Raw genomic sequence first — 22,844 nt, 5'->3', positions numbered from 1 at the left:
CCTGTGGTATGGAACCTCCCTTAGAGACTTCAGAGGGAGCAGGGCCCTGCCAATACTTTAATTTCAAACTTCTGGCCTCCAGAACTGGAAGAGAATGTATTTCTGTTGTTTTAAGCGACCAGGTTTGTGGTACTGTTACAGCAGCCCTAAGAAACAAAGACACTATGGGACCCGGACTCCCTCACTTTTAGTGCCACCTCCCCACACACTAAGGTGCCATATCTCTCTCCCTGCCCTCCCCACCTCCCTGGGGGATGCAACAGAAGCAAGCATCCTCCCCCTGCCCTCCAGCCCTGCCAGAAAGCTCCCTCCGGGCATTTCAAAGAAGCACACAGCCACAAGTGTGTCATTCCATTGCCTCAGTTTTAAATATTTATTTAAAATCCAGAAGGGAAAAGGAGAGATGGAACCCACTGGGGTTTTAACACACTGACATGTGGACAGAGACATAAACGAGGACAGTAGAAAAAAAAAATCCAAGAACGAGACAGAGGCCAGGTTGAGACTGGCAGCGTGGGGAAACCGAGTACTGAGATGAGGCCTGAACTGCTACAAAAATGCCCTTCCATGGGGAGCATCGGGCTGGGGCCAGAGGGCTAGGGATGAAGGAAGTGTCTGGTGGGGAGCGTAGGCCAGAGTGAGGTATTAAATAATGAAAATCAAATCCAATTCCCAAAGAGACACAACTTTAGGGGAAAAAAAGACAAAGAGACTTTCACATAAAATTACCCCTTCTATAAAAATAATTCCATAGTTAAAATAACCTCAAAATCCAACTTGGGTGCTGACTGGTTCACCGATATAGGACAATTCAGGTGACACTGAATATCCCTATCATGCTGAATTTCGAGATTCCCATAATTACTCTTTCTCCTCAGTCCACATTTACACTTGGAGCTAACGGTGCTGTTTCTATAGCATTTAACGACAATAAAAAAGCAAGAGTGATGACTCCATCTTGAAAGAGAAGGGAGGACCTTAGTGGATGGCATGTGGTTTCATGAGATGGTTCCATATTTATGTTCCACCTATAAGACCAGCTCTGACCCATTGCCAATCTCGTAACTGGTTTTTTCAAGGTCAAGGCTTCTCCCAGGATTCTCCAGTCTAGATTACATCCTCCAAGACAAGACTAGCTCCCCTCCAGGACCATGAAAGGCCAAGTCAAACTCCTTTATGCTCAGGCCTCCCCTTGCCTTTAGAGGACAAACATTTCAAAGTCCATAAGTTAAAAAGCACATCTTTCTACTTCTGTTTCTGGTAGGTTTTTTTGTCGGGTTTTTTTTTTTTTTTTGCTTTTTTTCTTTTTTTTTTTTCCTTTTTCCTTTCCCTACCCTCCTTAGCAGATTACCTGATGAGCACAAGGGTGATGCTAAGAAAAAAATTTTAAATTTCCCAAACTTGGTCATTTGGAGAAGAGAGACAAATGTGGAGGGTAGCCCACATCAAACTGTTTCTTCAAAGTCTGTGGCAAAAATGGTAGCACCTTCAGAATCTTAAATAGGGATTTTTTTTTCCTTAAAAAAAAATCACATATACTACGAGACAATTGCGAGCACCAGCGATTTCACAGTGGGAGGTAGCAAACGTGGGCGCCCCCAGCCCCGAGGATCTCTATTGCTTCCCACCCCGGCTGCTCTTTCTCACCCTCTCCCAGGTGAAAAAAATAGTAACGCACCTTCTTTGTGTTTGTTTAAATAAAATATATATACTTCTTTCTTTCCTTTTCTCCTTTTTTTCATGTCTCCTCTCTAATATTGCACATCAAAGCTCCCTGGCAGGGACCAGCTGATGAGATGCCCCTTCCCTCAAGCTGGCTGGAACCGTGGGGCTCTTTGGGCAGGAAGCTGGGGAGGGAAGGGGGTGGCCACACAGCTGGGAGACAGGCCACGGGGCTCAGGCGGGTTGCAGGCCCAGCTTTCTCTATCTGGCTCTTTGGTTGGTCTTTGGAGCTGTGCTGGGATCAGTTGTTCCCAAGGACACCCCGTTCCCTGCTACCCCCCAGCCACTTCTATTGGAAAGACAACAGCTGGGGCCTGCCCTAGGATCCTCAGGCAGGTAAGCTGCCTCTCCTGGGCCCATCTGCCCCTAAGTACCCTCCCTTTGCCTCCACCTCCTCCTCTTCCCTCCCCCACAAGGCCTAGAGGAGCCAAGGGGTCAGAGGTTAGAGGAAGCATGCAGGTCCAACTTCTAGGCGGTACTGCTTCCCTGATGAGGCAGGAGGGAGGTTGTCCACGCTGACAATGGGCAGCTGCTGGGGGTCCTGGGTGCGGAAGGTGAAGAGCGTCTGACGCCAGCGGCCATCCTGGACCTGAGGGTAGAAGAAAAAGGGGACACATGTATCCATTATGGTCCTCATCATATGTCGTGCATTTTCCCAACATCTTTGCTCACAGTTTTTAATGGCCACATGGTATTTCACCACAGCAATGGCCTGTATTTGTCCATTTAGATTGCTTCTACTATTTTTATTCTTATGAGTAATGCTGTAATGAATATCATTGTATTAAGCTTTTGTGCAAATTCTTTTTTTTTTTTTTTTTTTTTTTTTTTTTTAAAGATTTTATTGGGGAAGGGGAACAGGACTTTATTGGGGAACAATGGTCAAATTGTTGTCCTTTCAATCTTAGTTGTGGGGGGTTCTGTTCAGCTTCAAGTTGTTGTTCTTTCAGTCTTAGTTGTGGAGGGCGCAGCTCAGCTCCAGGTCCAGTTGCCGTTGCTAGTTGCAGGGGGCACAGCCCACCATCCCTTGCAGGAGTCGAACCGGCAACCTTGTGGTTGAGAGGACAGGCTCCAACCAACTGAGCCATCTGGGAGCTCAGCGGCAGCTCAGCTCAAGGTGCCGTGTTCAATTTTAGTTGCAGGGGGCGCTGCCCACCATCCCTTGCGGGAGTCGAGGAATTAAACTGGCAACCTTGCGGTTGAGAGCCCGCGCTCCAACCAACAACTGAGCCATCCGGGAGGCAGCTCAGCTCAAGGTGCCGTGTTCAATCTTAGTTGCAGGGGGCAGAGCCCACCATCCCTTGCGGGACTCGAGGAATTGAACTGGCAACCTTGTGGTTGAGAGCCCACTGGCCCATGTGGGAATCGAACCGGCAGCCTTCGGAGTTAGGAGCACGGAGCTCTAACCGCCTGAGCCACCGGGCCGGCCCTAAAGTATTCAAATTCTTAATTATTTTCCTAGAACAAATTATAGAAATAGATTTGTTGGATCAAAGGATATGTACATTTCACACACACACACACACACGAGGTATGATCAAAAACTACGATGAATGTTTAAATTTAAAAAAAAATTATTACAGTGAAAGGCACATTGCCATTAAACCCCCTCAAAATACTCCCTCTCGCTTTGAACACACTCATCCCATTGTTCTTGCCACTTTCTGAAGCAGTTCTGGAAGTCCTCTTTAGTGAGTGTCTTTAGTTGCGCTGTCGTGGCTGCCTCGATGTCCTGAATCGATTCAAAACATTTTCCTTTCATGGTCATTTTGACTTTGGGGAAGAGCCAGAAGTCGCATGGTGACAGATCCAGTGAATAAGGTGGATGAGGACACACCATAATGTTTTTATTTGACAGAAATTGCCGTACCAGAAGCCATGTGTGACATGGAGTGTTGTCATGATGGAAGATGAAGTAAAGACACAAAAGAGGACTTCCAGAACTGCTTCAGAAAATGGCAAGAATGATGGGATAAGTGTGCTTGAAGTGAGGGGGAGTATTTTGAGGGGAATTAATGGCAATGTGTCTTTTACTGTAATAAATTTTTAAAATGTAAATATTCACCGTATATTTTGATCACACCTTGCATCTGTCTATCTATCTATCTATCTATCTATCTATCTATCTATCTATCTATCTATCTATCTATAGATATGTATCTACTGTCCTGAAAGCCTCTACCAATTAATTTTTTCAAAATAATTTTCTGTAAAAATGTTGCTTTCCCCACATACTCACTAACATTACCTATTACCAGTTTTGTTTAATCTGATGAAACTGTTTTTTATTGTGTGTTTTTTTGACAACTTTCTGTTTCTGTCTCCCTATCCCCTGACAACCCACCCTGTTTTAGGCATTTGAAAATAACCAAAAATGTTAAGAAAAGCAATTAGCCTGGCCAGTGTGGGGGTGGACAGTAGAACTATATCCTTTTATAAGCAGACTTGCAAATAAGTACACTATCAGCTTGTAGAATTTTTACCGGCCCAGAGCTTCCCTTAGAAGTTTCCCAGAGAGGAAAGTGAATAAAGGCAAGTTTATAAAACTGTTATAATAAAATTATTACACAAAAATAAAAATTATACGTATCATGCTAATATAGCATAAAATTGTTATGTACAATTTTATAATAAAAACACTTTTTCCACTTGTCTGTGTGTGAGGGGTCTGTGAGGGGTTCCAAGAGTTACCTTGCAGCCATCCATTGACACTTCCGGCCTGAACTGACCCCCAGCTTCAAAAATCTGCCCATTCCAGGCCCGGAAGCGCACAGCCCGCTTGGTTGGGGTCTTCCCTGTGCCTTCCTGCCACACGGTCATGTTAAGGCAGTGGATGGTGATATGCTGTGTCACCTCAGAGCTTAGCAGGTGCAGAAAATTCATCTGGACCCGGCTGATGGCAAACTCGACCTGTGAAGGAGACACAGCAGTGAGGTAGGATCAGGCCTGGCTCCCCGGAGCTCTCAGAATTCCTTACCTCTCTCTGGAGCATTTCCCAGTCATGCTCCCAGATATGTGCCCACTTAAAAGACAGGGAAATTGAGGTCTGTGTGAGCTGGTCCACAGCCCAGGACTAACAAGGAAGGGAAGGAATCAAGGTTCCTGACTCCAGAGCCAGAACTGCATCAGAAGGTCCTGATGCAATCTGAGGCACAGCCCCTCTCCATTGTAGGGCGGTGGGGTCTCTGGAGCTGAGCTGGGATCCAGAGGCCCAGAGAAGATCTTGCCTGAGATTGAGAAGCTCTTGGAGTGCAGAGGAAATGAGAAGTGTCCTCCCCATCCTTTCTGAGTCCCAAGATCCCCGGGGAGTGGGGTGGAGTGGGGTGGGGAAATGGCAGACCTGACAAACAATAGGACCGGATTTATGGCTTCAGTGGTTGCAGTGTGAGCTCTGAAGGTTGGGTTTTCTCTATTTTTGTAATGCAAGTACCTGACTTTGATCCCATCCACTTCAAAGATGGTCACCTCTGACAAACACATTGCCAGCCACACAACTGCATAAAGAGCCAGACCACTTTCCCCACTGAGGCTCTTTTGTTTCAGAGATCTTGGTGGCTTTCCATAATTGATCATTTGGGCCACTTGTTGTTTCTCCTCCGAGCTTTAAATTCACCAATAGTGTGAGCCCACAGAACCCCAGGCCTCCGCATATTCTCTCTCTCTCTCTCTCTCCCTCTCTCCATCCCTTCCCCCGTCCTTCCCTCCCTCCTCATGTGGGAAAGTGTGTGTGGCCCCAGGTGTGTTGTGTAATTCCCAGGTCCTGGAAGTAATAAACTTTATTTTTCCAAAGTTTCCTGATGGTCATTGCCAAAAGGCATCTTGCAAGCATAAGAACCACAAGGGCTGGTCCAACCACAACACTGGTTATTGATAGACTGGGACTGGTACAAACCAGTGGTTCATTATTCCCGGTGGGGATGGTGACTCAGATGGGAGGTCACACTGCCAACCTAGGTGCCAACTCTAGCTTCACCCCTCTGCCAGATGGAGTTGCCATGTGGCCCCCAAACTGCAGAGTCAGAGAGGAGAGGGCCTGCTGGACCATGAGCTCCGGCTGTGGGGCCCGTGGCAAGGCTGCCATATTTCCTGTGACTCCCAGCATCTGACTCAGGGCCTGGCACACGGTAGGGACTCAATTTGGTGACCAGCTGGCTTGCCTACAGATTCCCAAACTCTGGGTCTGAGATGGTTAGCACAAGACACCCCTGCAACCTTCCCAGGGGGCTGGTGGGATGGGATGCAAGATGCTCTGGGTCCCTGCCTCCCCTGTAGCCGTTTCTCACTGTAGCACGGATCTTCCCATGTATAGGACTTGCTGCAAGTATAGACCCACAATGCACAAAGGGTACCCTGGGCAGGGGAATGGTCACACCCCACTGCCACCACCTGGCGTTGGCTAGTTGTTGAGTCACCCTGAGCCACCAAAAATTCTCAGCCCAGAGACAGGCACCTGGGTAAGCGGGCAGTGAAATCTACTTAATATTTGCACACACAATTCCAGCCACATGTCTCAGTGGGGCCTCGTGCTGACTCATTTCATGCTCACGGTTCTCCACACCAGGCCAGCTTGGCCAACGACACTGTTCTAGGTATTTGGCAGGAAGTTCTATTTGAAGAAAGAACCACGAGCATCATACAACTCAAAAGGGTTTGGAAACCACAGATTTAGAACAATTGATAGGTGAGGAAACAGGTTCAGAAAGAGGAGATGACTTTCCCAACACCATGCGGCAAGACCAAAACCTGGTGGGCTGTGGCCCAGGGCAAAGTGGAGGTAGAGAGGGCCAGCTGGTGGGGGACAGGGAGCAAATCAGTACCTTGGAGGCCGTGATGGGCTTGAGACACGTCTGTCCACCATGTGTGAAGTTGCAGGAGACTTCGATGGTGTCGGACGAGCAGCCAAGGTTTGGATCCACCCAGTAGGTACCTGCAGGCAACATGGGGTGGGGGTGTATGTATGTGGGGAAGAGCCCAGGGCTCAGTTCTGTAGGTGGACCCTGCACCTTGTGACCTGCTGAGACCCAGTTGTGCATGAAGTCAAGGGAGGTGAAGCAGAAAAGGGATCCTGTGAGTCACAGATCTCTGAGCCAAGCTCACAGCTGGCAGAGCCCCCAGAGTGGCAGACAGCTGAACACTTGACCTATTGCTACTGGGAAATTTCCACTTTACAGAGGGGACAACTGAGGTTGAGAGGCTGAGCCACTTGCCCAAGGGATTTAGGGATTATTTCGTGGGATGGCTTCTCCACCTAGGCTGGTTATCCTCCTAGGGTAGGGAGGGGCAGGAGCCAGGGTTTCCAGCCCATCCGCCAGGACGCTCTGCGGGCATCTGGTTTGCCCATTGGACTTCCAAGGGAGCCAAAGTCCCCATAGCTGAAAGAGTGGAACAATTCACCATTCATCCACTTTCTTGTGCAGCAGAGGAAGAGTGGCAGTGAGGTGGCTTGCCCCAGCTCACAGACTGGTCAGGGCCAGGGCTGACATTCGAACCCAGGTCTGTCTGTCTCCCAAGCTGTGGTCCTTCTATGGTACCACATCAACTCACAGGGAGAGAAGAGAGTTGCATGAGGTGCAGAGCACTGCCCCTTTTGGTCCCCATCCTCTCCTAGCCCTGGGGGGCTTTTGCTGTCAAAGCTCTTGTCTCATTGCACTGAAATGGCCACCCCAGCTTGCAGATCTGTGGGCTCTGGAAAGGTAGAACCACTCCTTGGTGTTTTCCCCTACATCCCCATGCCCCAGGAAGCACAAGGCCTGGCATATTGGGACTCAGTGACTGTTGAGTGAATAAATGACTGCCCATGTACCTATCTCTCCGAGGACAGAAACGGCCAGGGTGAGCTAAGGCTCAAAGGTTCTATCTCTCCCAGCTCCTCCTGGAACCCCCCTGGCACCACCCAACCCTAATCTTGGGGCAGGAAGTCCTTTTCTCAGACCCACAGACCCTCATACCATCTGCCATCTTCTGCTCACAGTCCATAAGGTCCCGGCAGACCCGGGCGGGGTTCTCTTTGGTGCCCAGGGGCGTCTTAATGCTCTGGATGAGGTTGCTGAGGTAGTGTAAGGTTTTAAAGATCTCCCCACCCTGCTCCAGCACCAGCCGGTCCGGATGGCTGTAAACCTGTCACGAGGAGAGAGGGTAGCCATCAGCCCCCTGAGGTCCTGCCCAGGCCCAAGGCCTGAGCCCCCACAGCCTCCAAGTTCTTGATACTTGGGAGACATCTCTGAGTCTCCAGGGCCATGGTTGGAACAGGGGTTGGGTCTCCCTCTGCTTAACAGAAAATGGGGACAGGGACAGACAAGTGGGGTACTACCATGAAGGACTAGAGGCTTGAGAAGAGTGGAGGGTCAGCCTGGTCTCTGGTGTAGCATAGGCGGACCTCCATGAGTGAGGCAGACGAGGTGTGTAGGACACTAGGGAATGGCCCCAAATCCTTCCAGAAGGCACTGTTGAGAGCCGACGGGGCATCAGCTTTTCCTGGCATCCAGCTCAGGGAACAAGTAGAAATGTCTGAGCTGAGGGCAGGGTAAGTTCCCCATCATGGGATGGAGGCAAGGCAGCAAAGGACACTCGCAGCAGGGGCTCGACTAGAGACCACCGGAGGGCCTCTCAGCCTGGAGTCCTGGAGCTGAGTGGACCACAGGCGAAGGTCTTAGCAAAGCCCTGTGGGATGACCGTGAGTTTCCTGCTCCTGGTGGACGGTGGGACTGAACCACAGGCTGCTGTGGGCTCTGGGCCAGGCGAGCATCTCTTCCTGACTCAGGCCAGCAAGAACTCTGAGACCCTAGGAGGGCTTTGGAGGAAAGCAAAGGGGCTCAGGGACTGGTCTCATGACCTTGAACTTGTTGCCATCCACTTGAGCCTCAGCTACAACCCTACCTCATCATCTACGGCTGTGAGATGCCCTCAAGGGCTATGAAACGCTCGGTGCAGGCCATGTGGAGGGCATTGACCACACAGGAGCCATTTTTTCCATTTCCCCCAGAAAGGGCTCTTGGCAGTACCTCTGCTCTGAGTGCTCCATTCGTGTCCATCCACGTCTGGAAAGCTGCCCCAAGGTCATCTTGTTGCTGTGCAGGGAGAAGACAGGGTGTGTATCTTGGCCCCCCCAGGCCCACCAAGCAGGAGTGCCAGGGTCTGAACACAAGCTCTCCACCCCACCTTCCCTGCGGAAAACATGGCCGAGTCCCATGCCCTCTGTGGAACTCTGTCCCTCCCCCTCTTGCAAACAGAGTCAGAGCTGGTGGCCCTTCCACTCCCTACCTCAAGCATTTCGGTAGCTCTCCAAGGCTCTGCGCACAAGACCCACTACTGTATTTCTAAGCTCCTAAGTGCCATGCTCTCTCTAGCCATGGCGTCTTTGCACACGCTGCTCCTATCACCTGGAACACTCATCCTCCTTCCCGTGCTCCATCTGGCTAGCTCCTCTTCCAGTGGTTCTCAGCCAGGGGCAATGTTGCCCCCTAGAGGACAACTGGTACTATCTGGAGACATTCTTGGCTGTCACAGCCGGAGGAGGGAGCGCTCCTGGAATCTAGTGGGTAGAAGCCAGGGACGCTGCTAAACAACCAACAATACACAGGACAGCCACTCCCAGCAAAGAATCATTTGGTCCCAAAGGTCAGGAGGGCTGCAATGGAGAAACCTGTCCTACACTCATCATCTGGATGTCAGCTGTAGTGGGAACTCTTTCCTGATGCTTCTGCCCCCAGGCTGGGCGCGGCCCCCTTTCTCTATACTCCCACAGTCCCCAGTTTCTCGGCTGACTTGCACTGTGATATCTAACATCCCTCACATTAGGCTTGTCAGAAGCATGGCTGTAGTCTTGCCGTGAAAATAGTGCGTGGCCGACTCTGACAGTGAGTAAAACCCAGGATTGGGGTCCAGAGCTAGGACTCCGATGGTGTACTTCTCAAGTTCAAATCCAAGCCTTGCTACGTATTAACTGCATAATCTAGGGCAAGTTGTTTAACTGCTCTGCCTCAGTTCTCTCATCTTGAAAATGGGCTTGAGAATAAAACTGATAATGAACTATTGAGAGGAATAAATGGAGTTAATATATGAAAAGCAGTTTTCATGGTGTCTAGCATACAATAAGCACTCAGTAGATGAGGCTAGTATTTAAAAGATTCAAAATCCTCTAATTTTCCTTTCTTTAGCGGGAAAGGGTTTTTTCCTGGATCTCTTCACTTTCGCTTATCTGGCTTCCTTATTGATGAAAAAGACCAGGGGAAAGGAAGAGGAGAGGCCAGGTTATCCCCTTTGTGTGGACGATGCAGGAGGGCCAGTGAGAAGCTGAGGTGACAAGAGCAGAGATTCCAAGTGGCTCCAAGGGTTCCTGCTACACTCAGTTCTTCTCCTTGGCCACTTCCTGGGACGCTGTCAGGGCCTGGTTCTAACAGCCAATCAGCACAGTGGTAAAATGAGGAAGGACTCATCGTAGGGCTTGGGGAGGGGGGGCATGCTTTCAGACAGGGCCACAGTACCCACCAGGGAGGAACGCAGGGGCCCAGTGTGCACCCTCTTTAGACTCAGAATCTGATGTGGAAGAATCCTCAGCAATCAGCTGATCTGCAGCGAGTATATGAACAGGACCCAGGAGCCCAGCTGTTGGGCGTGTATTCCTGGGTTCACAGTCCGGGGCACATCTCAGCTCAAACCTGGGTTTCCCGCCTCCTGGCTCAGGGTTCTTTCTGGTGTTTCAGTGTCCAGGGTCCAATGTGGAGTGACAAAAGGACATGGGCATCCCCAGGCCCAGCTTCAGGTTCTAGCCACCATGGCCAGAGAGGGGTCAGCTGCCAAACTACCCTTCCCCAGGTCTTACCCAACTGGACAAAAGAGAATGTTCTCCAACTTACAAAGTGGATAGGGCTCCCTGGAGGACCCTGCAAAAGAAGAGTGTGGGTCAGTATTTGATGGGGACTAGATGCTAGAGTCCTGGGCGCTGCCAGGAGATTAGAGGAGCTCTCGGGGCATGAGAGGACCTGCCAAGCTGGACTCTGCTCTCCTGGAGGCCTGATCCTGCCAGGCTTGGTCTACACTCTCCTAGATGTCTATATACTGCAAGAAGCGTAAGAGTCCTGTAAGGTCAGGACCAAAACACGTGTCAACAGGCAAAGCCTTGGGTCTCCTTCAAAGGAACCCTGCCACCTGCACAGAGCTCAATGGGCACCAAGCACACAGTTACCTACCGGTGGGCCAGGTCGCCCTCTGGGGCCGGGAGGACCCTGGAGGAAGAGGAGAACAGTGAGGCACTGGTCAAAGGCCTTCATCTCTCCCCACCCTAGGCCTCCTGAAGCAGACCTAAGACCCAAGGACGATGGTGACCCTGGCATAGATGGGTACAGATGGGTACAGAGTGCCCGCCTCCCCACTCCCCCTCCCACCAGCCCTCGCACCCCAGCCCACTCACCCTCGGACCTTGCCATCCCTGGAGGAAGACAGAAGCAGGGAGAGAGAGTTAGGGGACCAGGGCTGAGCCACGCTCCCCCACATGGAATTCTCCTTCCTCCACCCCCTGTAGCACTGCCCCCCAACCCATCCACTTACCAAGTTCCCTTGGCTACCTTTGTCACCCTTCGGACCCTGCAATAAACCATGGCCCAGTGAGAGAGGGCTCAGAAGGAAGCCTCATTTCTCAGATGGGTAAACTGAGGCTCAGGCTAGCCCTGGGTCACAGAGACAATCTGGCACCAGGAAGGGGAACCAGCAGTCTTTGGCCAACTTCCCACACATACCGGGCGTCCTGAAGGTCCCAGGATTCCGAGAGGCCCAATGATGCCCTCCTTTCCCTAAAGGAGAGAGAGACACTTGTGTGTCCTTGTCCCAGGGCCTGGGGAATAGTCACAGGGAAAGGAGGGTAGAGGGCAGCCTGAGTGTCCCAAGGGAACAGAATGGAGACCTCCCCAGCCCCTTATGTTTCTTGGGGTGGCTACAAGAGTGGAGGGGGGAGAGAGCAGTTGAAAGAGAGGAAGGACGGCAGCCCAGCTGTCAGGAATAGCATAGGCAAAGGTGTGGAAGTGGAGGGAAGACGATGGGCAGAGGGGGGCTCAGGACTGAAGGAGCAGGAAGAGGAGGAGGACATACATCCCCCTGGCCGATGGCTGGCCAGCCTTGGACCTGGGCTGACTGTCCCCCTGGGACAGAGAGGGAGCAGACTCACCATCAAGCCAGGAGGCCCTCGCGGGCCCTGGATGCCTTTGAAGCCAATGTCTCCAGGAGGGCCCTGCAGGAGGCAGAGGAAGGCTGTCTGTGCCCAGTGGCCACGGGCAGAGGCCCCCGCAGCTCCCTCACCCCTAGGGTCGGGCCAACCTTTGGCCTCCTTGTCAAGAGAGGCCTTGCTGGAGAGGCCCCAGGAACAGTCACAAATGTCCACAATTATTTAGCAGGTACAAGTGTGCAGGCTCTGTGCTATGTGGTGTGTGTCTCTGGTGTTACTTCTTACAACAATCCTCTACTGCTCTTATGCCTATTTTACAGATGAGGAAACTGAGGCGTGGAGAGACCAAGTGACTTGCCTGAGGCACATAGCAGGTAAGTGGTGGGACTGGGCTTAGAACCTGGGTTGGCTGGAATGTGGAAAAGATGCTCATGCTTGATTCTGGCTACATGTCAACCCACATTGTAAGTGCTTGAGAAATATTTATTGAATAAATAAATGAAGAAATGAACAAGTAGGTGGATAGATGGGACGCCAACAGGAACAGTGTGGAGTGGGAATCTGTACCTTTGGTCCAAAGAGGCCAGCCATTCCTGGGAAGCCCATCTCGCCAGAGTCACCCTGTGGGGAGAACAGGATGAGATGGGATGAGAGGGGCCAGAACAAGGGTGCCTGGCCAGTCTCCCAGGACCCCTGGGCCTGCCTTCTCCCAGGGACATCAGCTACTCTATCATGTGAAGATCAAATGAGTATGAACAGTTCACAAACTCGATGCCAGTTCAGCCTGGGCTCTCAGAGGGCAGGTACCTGTGCCCTCTGTCAGATGAGAAAGCACAGACCAACTCAGGGATTCTACAAGGAATACTCTAGAACACTCAGTATCTCCTCTCCCAGGTCTTCAAGGAAGAGAATGAAAGGACCCACAAACTCTGCCCAACCCATCTCAAAAGCATTATTGAGGAATGACCCCTAGAAGTAACCCCATTAGCTGAGGGCCTGCTATGTACCAGGCGCTTTGCATGTACTACCCACCACACAGGCATGTTCCCATATCAGCCTGGGGAAGCACAATATGCCCTGTTCACATATGAGAAACTGAGGCTCAGAGATGGCAGGAACTTGCTCAAAGTCACACAGCCATTCTGTTGTGCAGTGTGCTAGATCCAGATGGGAACGATCCCAGAGGCCTAGATAGTATGGTAGATGTATGCTTAACTTTTAAAGAAGCTGCCCAACTGTTTTCCAAAGTGGTCATACCAATTTTCATTCCTACTAGGAGAGTATGAGAGTTCCAGTTGATCCACATCTTTGCCGACAAAATTTAAAAATTTTCACCAATCTATTAGGTTGGTGCAAAGGTAATTGTGGTTTAAAAGGCTAAAAAAAATAAATAAATAAAAAAGCAAAAACCGCAATTACTTTTGCACCAACCTAATACTAGGTGTGCAGTAGCGTCTCATTGTGGTTTTAGTGACCATTTACCTGATGAGTAATGTATCGATCTTCTTTTCATGTACTTATATGCCATCTGTATATCTTTTTTGAAGTGTCTACCAAATCTTTTGCCAAATTTTTAAAAAATTGGGCTGCTTTTCTTATTATTGAGTTTTGCAAGTTCTTGATACATTCTAGATATAAGTCCTTTACCAAACATGATTTGTACTTTCTCCTAGTATGTGACTCATCTTTTTATTCTCTTAACAGTGTTTTTGAGGGGCAAAGTTTTTAATTTTGATGAAGTCCAATTGATCAAATTTTCTTTTATGGGCTATGCTTTTGGTGTCACATCTAAGAAATCTTCGTATAACCCAAGGTCTCAAAGATTTTCTTCTATGCTTTTTTCTAGAAGTTTTACCATGTTAGGTTTTACATTTGGTATATGATCCATGTTGAGTTAATTACTGTACATGGTATGAGGTATGCAATTGTTCCAGCACCATTTGCTAAAAAAGACTACTCTGTATTCACTGAATTGCTTTTGCGCCTTTGTCAAAAATCAGTTGTCTATATATGTGTGAATATATTTCTGGACTCTCTATTCTGTTCCTTTGATCTATTAGTATGTTTATGGCCCTACCATACCTTGCTGATTACTGTAGCCTTATAATAAATCTTGGAATCAACTGCTGGTAGTCTCCCAACTTTGCTCTTCTTTTTCCAAGTTGTTTTCGTAATTCTAGGTCTTTTGCATTTCCAAATGAACTTCAGAATCTGCTTATTATTTTCTTCAAGAATAGCCCAATGGGATTTTGATTGGGATTGTACTGAATCTATAAACCAACTTGACGAAAATTGACATCTTAATAATATTGAGTCTTTTGACCAACGAACACAGTAAATACCTCCATTTATTTAGGTCTTCAATTTATCTCAGCAACGCTTTATAGTTTTCAATGTACATGTCTTGTATCTATTGTCAGATATCTCTAAGTACTTTATATTTTTATGCTATTGTAAACAGTATTTAGATTTTTAGATTTCAAAATTCCAATTGCTTGTTGCTAGCGTATAAAAATACATTCATTTGTGCATACTGAGCTGGTATCCTGCCATTTTGCTAAACTCATTTATTCTAGCAGCTTTACTGTAGCTTCCATTGGATTTTTCTACATAGATAATCATTTCATTGACAAATGAAAAGTTTCACTTCTTCCTTTTTGATATGAATGTCTTTTATTTATTTTTCTTTCTTTACTGCGTTAGCTAGAACTGCCAGTACTATGTTGACTAGAAATGTTGAGAAGAGATATCTTTGATTTGTTTTTGCTCTTTGGGTGTGGAGGAGAGACTGTTCCATGACACGACTGCTGCCAGACCCCAAGCTGGACTGGGGTCAGAAGCGGGGAATTGCTTCCCACAAACCCCCCTTAGAGACTGTCTGATAGTAATTGATGTTCATTCTGACATAAATCAGTACCCCTTCCATGCTTTCCACTTCATGCTGGTTCCTGGAATAGGCTGTTGTCCTCACCTGGTCAAGCATGGACAGTAATTTCTCATACCTGGTAGCACTCGCGTACTAGTACCTGTGACTATTCCCGTTTATCCTATATAACACTTTGGTGGCTGCCAAGTGGTACAGGTATCCATTTAGACTTGTAGCTGCCCAAAACAGGCCTCATACTAAGTTTCCCTTAATCAACTCTATTAATCACCAGACTGGAGTAGCTAGCTTCTTTCTTCAGTTTTTCCCTGCCCTCTGCTTCCAGAGTTGGATTTTTAATTCTGGGAATTTTCCCTGGGTCTTTGTGTATTAACATTGGGAGAAAACATTCAGTCGTTCACTATTAAGTATGATGTTAAATGTAGGTTTCTCATGGATGCCTTTTATTAAGTTGAGAACGTTCTATACCAAATTCGTTGAGAGTTTTTTTTTAATCAGAAATGGAGTTGCATTTTGTCAAATGCTTTTCCTGCATCTACTGAGATGATTCAATTGTTTTTCTTTTTAGTTTGTTAATATGGTGATTATACTGATTTATTTTCAAATGTTATACCATCCTTGCGTTCCCAGGATAAACCTCACTTAATGTAGATGTACTATCCTTTTCACACAGTCTTAAATTTGTATTTCTAAAATTGTTCTAATAATTTTTATATCTACTGTATTTCCTCAAAAATAAGACCTAGCTGGACAATCAGCTCTAATGCATCTTTTGGAACAAAAATTAATATAAGACCTGGTCTTATTTTACTATAATTTTTTGCTATATTATTTTACTATAAGCCCGGGTCTTATATAATACGATACGATACGATATGATATGATACGATACAATATAATATAATATAATAATATAATACCGGGTCTTATATTAATTTTTGCTCCAAAAGACGCATTAGAGTTGATTGTCTGGCTAGGTCTTATTTTCGGGGAAACATGATATATTTATGAGGTATATTGGTCTGTAGTTTTCTTTTCTTGTAATGTCTTTGACATCAGGGTAATGCTAGCTTTATAGAATGTGTTAAGATGTATTCCCTCCTCTTCAATTTTCTGGAAGAGTTTATGTGAGTAGGTATTATTTCTTCCAGAAATATTTACTAAATTCACCAGGGTTTTCTTTGTGAGAAACTTTTTAACTATAGGTTCAATTTCTTTCATGGTCATAAGGCTTTTTATCTAGTTGTGACCCAACTCTCCTCATTCTGAGGTGACGATACAGATCTCATTTCTTAGCTTCCTCCCACCCACTTCACTCAGATGCTATCTGGTGTCCTGAGAGAGTATTGCTCTGCCCTTGTCACAGAGCAGGCAGGTGGCTTCTGTGTGCGCACATGTGTGAACATGAGTATTTGTGTGTGTATATGAGCGTGTGAACATGTTTATTTCCTGGGGTTCACTTACCGGCTGGCCTTTGGATCCAGGCTCCCCCTGGTTCCCAGGAAACCCTGTTCCGCCCTCTGTCCCTCGTTTGCCGGGGGGACCCAGCTGCCCAGGTAACCCACTTTCACCCTTAAAGAAACACACCAAAATGTCCAGTCAAAGGGGGAAATGGTTCTGGGGGAGGGGTGCCTAGGAGAGACAGACAATGATTCCATAGGATCAGCTGAGCTCTCAGGATGCCAGGGTTCAAATACAGGCCTGGTGGGGCCTCAAAACTTCAGCCTCCTTAAAAGGAAAGCCTCTTTCCTTACTCTGGTATTTAAGATCCCACTTCTTCCCTCTCCCACACTGCCTCGCCTTTTAATTGTTTCTTCCCAACAGATCATGCAGTTCCCACTTCCACTCCTCTACTCATGCTGTTTCTCGTGCTAGAATGCCACCTCCCCATTCCTCTTTAAATCCTCCGTCGGCCAAGGCCACCTCTCCCTCTGCCTGCTGTCCTGACAGAGGGTTCCAGCCTCTCCCCAACAAAACCTCGAGTTCAGGAATGGCAAGAGCCATGTCTGATTCATTCATCTCAATCTTCCTTCAGTATCTAGCTCTGGGCTCAGACTGACTGATGGTTGCCTCCCCCACCATGTGGCTCAAGAAAGCTTTCTAAAAAGATGCCTTGGAGGGAGGAGGGTCGCAGTGGCAAGCAACATCTACTGTTCCACAAAAGCCCACCAGAGGGCGCCCAAGCACAGCTCAACAACCAATTGAGGGACAAGGCCCTGGTGAGGGGCAGTATTTATAGCACCTGGACAAACTATCCTTTAAGTCAGGTTCAAGCTTGGGACAAGAACCCCTGAGGAAGGTCAACAATATGGACTCCATTTTCACACAGGCCCTGGGACATGGGTGCCCACGTCAGCATTGCAGTCAATACCATTATAGTTAGTACCAAGGCAGAAAGGGTGAAGGGTGGCTAGGTAGATTAACAAGTGTCTGACCTTAAATCCTGGGGGCCCCTGTGCTCCAGGTAAGCCGGCCACACCTGGATTTCCTCTCTTCCCAGCAGGGCCCATGGGGCCAGAGTCCCCATCGTCTCCTTGCTCCCCCTGTAAAGAAAGAGAGCAAAGGACGGTCTCTCATGTTTCAGGAAATGCAGCCAAGGAGGCAGGGTGGCTCAAAGCCTGGGTGGACTCTAGATGGAGCTGGAGACCGGGAGGTCCAGCTCCAGGATGGTCATACCGCCCGTGTTATGAGGATGGCTGACCAGCGGGCAAGAACAGCCGAGGACTTGCAAATAGGGAAGGGGAGGGATCTTAACAACCAGAAGCTCATCCACTGGGCAGGAGACGACTTTCTGGGTACTAGGATGGACGAGAGACAGTCAGGAGGGTCACACTCCCAGGTCCCAAGGATGAGGCGACTGCTCACACAGGGAACTTCTGGGAATGTTGGTTCTGCCCCATTCAAGTTTCCAAACCTGCTCCCTCTGGCCCTTGGCCCATGGCAGCACACCCCTGCCCCCATCTCAAATGGAGATGCCATCTGTTAACCTCGAGTCCTGCTCACCTGCTGGCCTGCTTGACCGTCCCTGCCAGGAAGCCCATCTGGTCCAGCGACACCCTCAGGACCCTGTCTCCCCACCACGCCCCGGGGCCCTGGCAGCCCCTGCAGGCCCTGGGGATACACAAGAAGCTGGTAAGGACTCCTTGGGAGGGCAGGATAGCGGGAGGGAGAGGAGCAGCTGTGGGTTACTTACCTGGATCCCCCTCCGTCCTGGCACCCCAGCCTTGCCTTGCTTTCCCTTTGGTCCCTGAAAAATCAAGGGGCACATGAGAGAGGCTGCCTGGAGAAGGAACCCTAGGAGCTCTAGAATTGAGGGGTATTGAGAAGATCATGGGCCCCTATGCGGCTGGGCCCTGCTCCTCCACCTTTAGGGCCTCAGCATCTGAATCTGCCAATGGGCCCAAGCGCCTTGGCCTGGAAGCCCAGGGGCAGAGCTGGCCTTGGAACCTACCAGTGTCACTGACCCTGCTCTGGGCTGGTCCCTCACTGGCTCCCCTGCTTCAGAGGCTCTCGGCATTGGCAGTTTCCTTGTGGGAGCTGGAGCCCACGGCTGGCTGGTCCATTTGATCCTCCCTGTGGTTCCTTCTCTTTCTCACCCCCCTCCCAGCCCTACCACCCCTTGCTGTGTGCTTGGGCCACTCTTTCCCCTTTCAGGCCCTCAGTCTCCCATGTGGACACCCGGCCCTCTTACCTCTTCCCCTTTCGATCCTTTGGGTCCCGGCCGCCCCCGGGGTCCCGGATGCCCCTGCAAACCAAGGTGAGATGACGCAAGGCAGCCCCAGGATTCTCTCCCGGGGAGGGTGGCCAGTCTCCGCCTGGAGGGGGAGGGGTGGGGAGGGGTTTGGGGGTGCAGGCTCTGGGGGTGCCCCCAGGGTCAGGGCAGGAGAAACCAGAATGGGCTGCCCCAGGCCCTCCTGCAGGGAGGGTCTCTTTAGACTCTAAAAGGCCCAGTTCTTTAATTCCCCCACAGCTGCTCCACCCTCTTCAGGGCAGGAGGGGGACAGGACAGGAAGTAGCACTCACGGGTCGGCCCTGCTGGCCTGGATTTCCACGGAGGCCTTGTACACCCTCCTGTCCCTAGAAGCCAAGGACAGACAGGTGAGGGGGCCCACCTTGCAGGGGGCTGGGGGCCAGGGCAATTTCCACCCTGGAAGAGCCCTGGGGAGCCCTTGCTCTTTCTAGCCACGTGTCATTGTCCCCAAGCCTCAGCTTCCTCATCTGCAAAATGGGTGAAATAATGACCCCACCCGCGAGGATAGAGGGGAGGTAAAGAGCCTGGTGAGGGCCCGGTGCTCATTCAGTGGCTTGTGTCCTGCTTCTGTCCACTGCTGCTGCCAGGAGAGCCATTCCCAGCCACAGGTGGGGAGACAGAAGGCCTCAGAAGGGAGGGACCTCTCTCTCCCAACCTCACCCTCTCCCTCTGTCAGGAAAGGTCGCAGATCCTTCCCCTTTCAGCATGAATTACACCCTGAGCCCTGTTTTACAGGATTGCGTTTCAAGCCTGGCCACTAATGGTGGGAGGAAGGGCTTGTCTCCCGGTGAAGGCTATTCTGATTCCAGGTTGCAGGGGATTGGAGCTGAGGAATGCCCTCTTATAACACTTCCACTGCTGCCAGCAGGTAGGAGCTCTGATACTTACAGGATATCCTGGGTCCCCTGGTTCCCCACGGTCTCCTCGATCACCCACAGGGCCCTGAATGACAAGGACAACAGCAAATATGGGCCACCAGGTCCAGGGGCTCTCTGACCTGGGCCTCGCTGGCCACACCCTCTGCAGAGCTCACAGCAACCTCACCCCTGCTCAACCTCCCCCTCCCCACACAGCAGGAGTCTGGGCTCCACCTTGGCCTTGATCTAGGGGATGGAATTTGGGGGAGCCTTACCCAATCTCCAGGTGGCCCGGGGGGCCCCTCAGCCTTGCCATCCTCACCCTGCTCCCCCTGTGGATACAGAAGCAGCTTTAGGACAAACCTCGTATTCCTGGTTAATTTGGAAAATTCCAGACACTCCACACTGAGGCCAAAAGGGCTTTCATCAGAGACGAAGTCCAGCCTCCTTAGGGTTACAGACAGGGAGACTGAAACCAGAGAGGGAGGGGGCACACATAGGGTCCGAGCCAGACCTGGGTGTGGGACCAGGATTGTGGAACACAGAACAGTGTGATTTACCCTGCCCCAACTGGGCACCCCCAGGCTGTGAGACCCATGTCACAATAGAGACCCTCGTCACACCCGGCTTTGCACAGGACCAGATGCTCAAACCTTCAGTAGGTGACTTCCTGTCCCGGAGCTCTTCTTCTCAGCTGGGGGATGGGGGTGAAGTGGGGTGAAGGGGACAATGGTGAGACCCGTGAGGGAGTGGTGGGGATTCCATGAAACGATGCAGAAGTCCCTGCGTGGCGCTCAGCATGGAATGACAATAATTCTAACCGCTGGCATACAGGGGTACTGCCACGGGCTGGACGTAGGGACTCACTGAGTCCGCCCAACCACCTATGAAGCAGGCTCACTATTATTATCCCCATTCTACAGATGAGGACACTGTGGCAGAGAGCTGATGTGAGCTGCTCTGTTATTCAGAGTCCCTTTCTCTGGGAGAACGTGGGCCAAGAATCAGCTTGAGGCTGAACCTCCTACTCTTGATTGTAGCCCCAGAGAAGGCCCTGGGCTGCCCCAGGTTACATTCAGCAGGGGCCAATGCAGGGATCTTGTCCATTAGAGAGTTTCCTGCCTGCAAATGGGATTGTAACGCCTTGTAGCGCTGCTCTGAGGATTTGGGGAGGAAAGACACATTCAGCTCTCAGCCCGCTACTGCACAGAGTAGGGGCTCAGTAGACGGCCGTGAAAATCGCTGTTGTTGGTAATAACGACAGCAGGGATGACGTGTGGCGTGGAAGTGGTCAGAGTTTAGAACTGATGTCCTTGGGCCCTGGCAGGCCACCCTGGGCCCTGGTCCACCTGCAGGACAGGTGGCTGGACGTCATGTGCCAGCTGCAAGGAAGATACGTGCGGAACTGCAAGTGGCAGAACCTCGGGGCCCAGGATATTCCCACCCCAGACCACTGGTGTCACCTCCCATGGGTGTACATTCTGGGCAGGGGGCTTAAGCCAGGCTACCCCTGAGCTACCTCACTGTCTGCACGTATTGAAGGGGAGGCCTGAGAGGCAGAAGAAAGGGGAGCCGTGCCTGGGGCTGGAGCCTGTCCCAGGCCCGAATCAGTCCCCAGGGCTGGCGGCTGCAGCATCTTGGCCCAGGGCCTCTGTGGCTCCTGTGGGCAGAGGCTGAAGGTGGGAGGGACTTGGCCCCAGGCCTAGAACCAGTTGTACTGAGGAGGGTAGCCCAGGGACTGGGGATTCCCTCCCTGCTCTGTCCACTTTCTGTGGCTCTTTGTCCCGCCGTGGAGGGAGGTAACTGAATTGGAGGCTTTGGGGAAAGGGGCTGTGTTTACCTAGTATTTTCAATGTGCCAGGCACTTCATGAGGTATGCTTCATACATTGTTTCACAGAATCTATACAGCACCCCTATGCCACTACGACCATTGGCCCCATTTTACAGATGGAGAAACTGAGGCTCAGAGAAGGAAGGGTCTTAGCCAAGCCCACACAGGAATCAAGGGACAGTCTGGGCCACAAGCCGACTATAGAGATTCCCACCCTCTCTCCCCACATTGTGGCTGTGGTTTGAGGATGTATTTTTAGCACCAGAAAGCTGATGAAGAACCCCCGTCACCCTTCTCCTTGTTCCCAGAGTCTCATCCCATCTCCTCAATCCCTCTGGTCACCACTTTTGTAGACACACGCCCCACAAGGGATTTTCAAGCTGAACAGTGTATTCGTCCATCTAAGCATCTGTTTCCAGCTAGGGAAGCAGGGCCTGCATCAGACCGAGTCTGAATCCTGGTCCTGCTACCCTCCCACTATTCCTGAGCTAGTTCCTGAGCATCGTGGAGACTCAGTTTCCCCACCTGTCATGTGGGACACTGATACTTCTGTTGGGGTCATGGCGAGGATTAGGGAGAAATCCTAGGGAAAGAACTTGCACATGATAGCCCTTGTGCTTTGAGGGGTCTCCCTGGGAGCCGACTCTCCTCTGCCAGTACCACCCAGCTTGTAGTTGGTTATTCATTTGTGTGACTATTTTTATTTTTGTGCTCTTTAGGGCATTATTCCACAGCCTCCCGCTCAGGGCCAAGAACACACTAAATAAATCATTACAAATCCATAAATACCTTTTGCATAGCTGGATGAGTGAGCAAACTAATAATACCATGTAAGTCAGAAAATGCCTCTGGCTGACATGTAGGTAATGTCATGCTTAGCCTTCCCAAGGTACCCACCCACTTAACAGATGAGGCAATCAAGGCTCAGGGAATCCTGGGGCCCACCTGAGGCCCTGGCAGACTTAGGGCAGATTTGGGGTTTGGGTCCCATTCTCAGCAGCCACAGGGACTATTTCTGGGGTTGCTGATGGCCCAGAAAGGAGGCTCCCCCTTCTTTACAGTCTGTTAACCCCTCCTGCACCAGTCCTGGCAGACTACGAAGGCCGAGGAGGGACTCTGCGTACTGAATGGCACTTTCTGCAGCTTCCTGTGGGATGTCAGAGCCTGTGGCTCACTCTGACGGCAGATCTGTTCTTCTCTAAGGAGAAATGGGCCAGCTGAACAGCAAGCCAGGCCAGGGTGATTCACTCACAGCGGGATACAGTTAGTGGAGAGCTGACTCCGCAAAAGAAAGAAGGGTTGGGGAAGCCGGGGCAAGGAGACAGGAGCAGCCTCCTGCCGGGAGAATTTCCAGCTGAGCCATCAGGAGAGGAGGGAGGAAAGGAAGGAGGGACTCAGAACCTCTAATGTAGGACTGAGAGGTAAGTCTCAGGGCCAGCTGAGCACTGCCTTGGGATGTGACCCAGGCCTGATGCTTTGGACCTCTGGCCCCCTACTTCCCCACCTGCGCAGGGGGGCAGAGCACAGCAATCAGCAAGGTTCCTTCTAACAGCTCCTCTCCTCTACCGAATCTGGAGCCAAGGGCTGGGGAATGGACATGCCTGCCCTCTGCCTCGGTCATTGCTTCCTGGCCATGAAATGC

At 50.4% G+C, this 22,844-nt stretch overlaps 1 protein-coding gene across 7 annotated transcripts in view; it reads right to left on the bottom strand.

Annotated features, from left to right (window-relative positions):
• Positions 1 to 346: 346 nt before the first annotated feature.
• COL27A1 (collagen type XXVII alpha 1 chain) overlaps positions 347 to 22,844 on the bottom strand; it is a 135,696-nt gene continuing 113,198 nt past the window's right edge. For 6 of the 7 annotated variants that reach the window (XM_019754574.2, XM_019754573.2, XM_019754578.2 and 3 more), the window contains 20 exons: positions 19,646 to 19,702; positions 19,402 to 19,455; positions 18,786 to 18,839; positions 18,454 to 18,507; positions 17,956 to 18,009; positions 17,766 to 17,873; positions 17,198 to 17,305; positions 16,227 to 16,334; positions 12,446 to 12,499; positions 11,882 to 11,944; positions 11,457 to 11,510; positions 11,269 to 11,304; positions 11,132 to 11,149; positions 10,911 to 10,946; positions 10,578 to 10,604; positions 8,724 to 8,789; positions 7,671 to 7,839; positions 6,540 to 6,649; positions 4,414 to 4,632; positions 347 to 2,311 (listed from right to left, as the gene is read on the bottom strand). In XM_019754574.2, the coding sequence (XP_019610133.2) occupies positions 2,165 to 2,311; positions 4,414 to 4,632; positions 6,540 to 6,649; positions 7,671 to 7,839; positions 8,724 to 8,789; positions 10,578 to 10,604; positions 10,911 to 10,946; positions 11,132 to 11,149; positions 11,269 to 11,304; positions 11,457 to 11,510; positions 11,882 to 11,944; positions 12,446 to 12,499; positions 16,227 to 16,334; positions 17,198 to 17,305; positions 17,766 to 17,873; positions 17,956 to 18,009; positions 18,454 to 18,507; positions 18,786 to 18,839; positions 19,402 to 19,455; positions 19,646 to 19,702 (1,596 nt within the window). In that variant the 3' untranslated portion in view covers positions 347 to 2,164. Of the gene's footprint in view, positions 2,312 to 4,413; positions 4,633 to 6,539; positions 6,650 to 7,670; positions 7,840 to 8,723; positions 8,790 to 10,577; positions 10,605 to 10,910; positions 10,947 to 11,131; positions 11,150 to 11,268; positions 11,305 to 11,456; positions 11,511 to 11,881; positions 11,945 to 12,445; positions 12,500 to 16,226; positions 16,335 to 17,197; positions 17,306 to 17,765; positions 17,874 to 17,955; positions 18,010 to 18,453; positions 18,508 to 18,785; positions 18,840 to 19,401; positions 19,456 to 19,645; positions 19,703 to 22,844 lie in introns of those variants that run through there. The other variant, XR_002139439.2, reaches the window with a different exon arrangement.

The sequence above is a fragment of the Rhinolophus sinicus genome, linkage group LG04, assembly GCF_036562045.2.
Source record: "Rhinolophus sinicus isolate RSC01 linkage group LG04, ASM3656204v1, whole genome shotgun sequence".
NCBI classification, from domain to species: Eukaryota; Metazoa; Chordata; class Mammalia; order Chiroptera; family Rhinolophidae; genus Rhinolophus; species Rhinolophus sinicus.
Note: the sequence above shows the minus strand (reverse complement) of the source record. Positions and strands in the feature narration are given on the sequence as shown.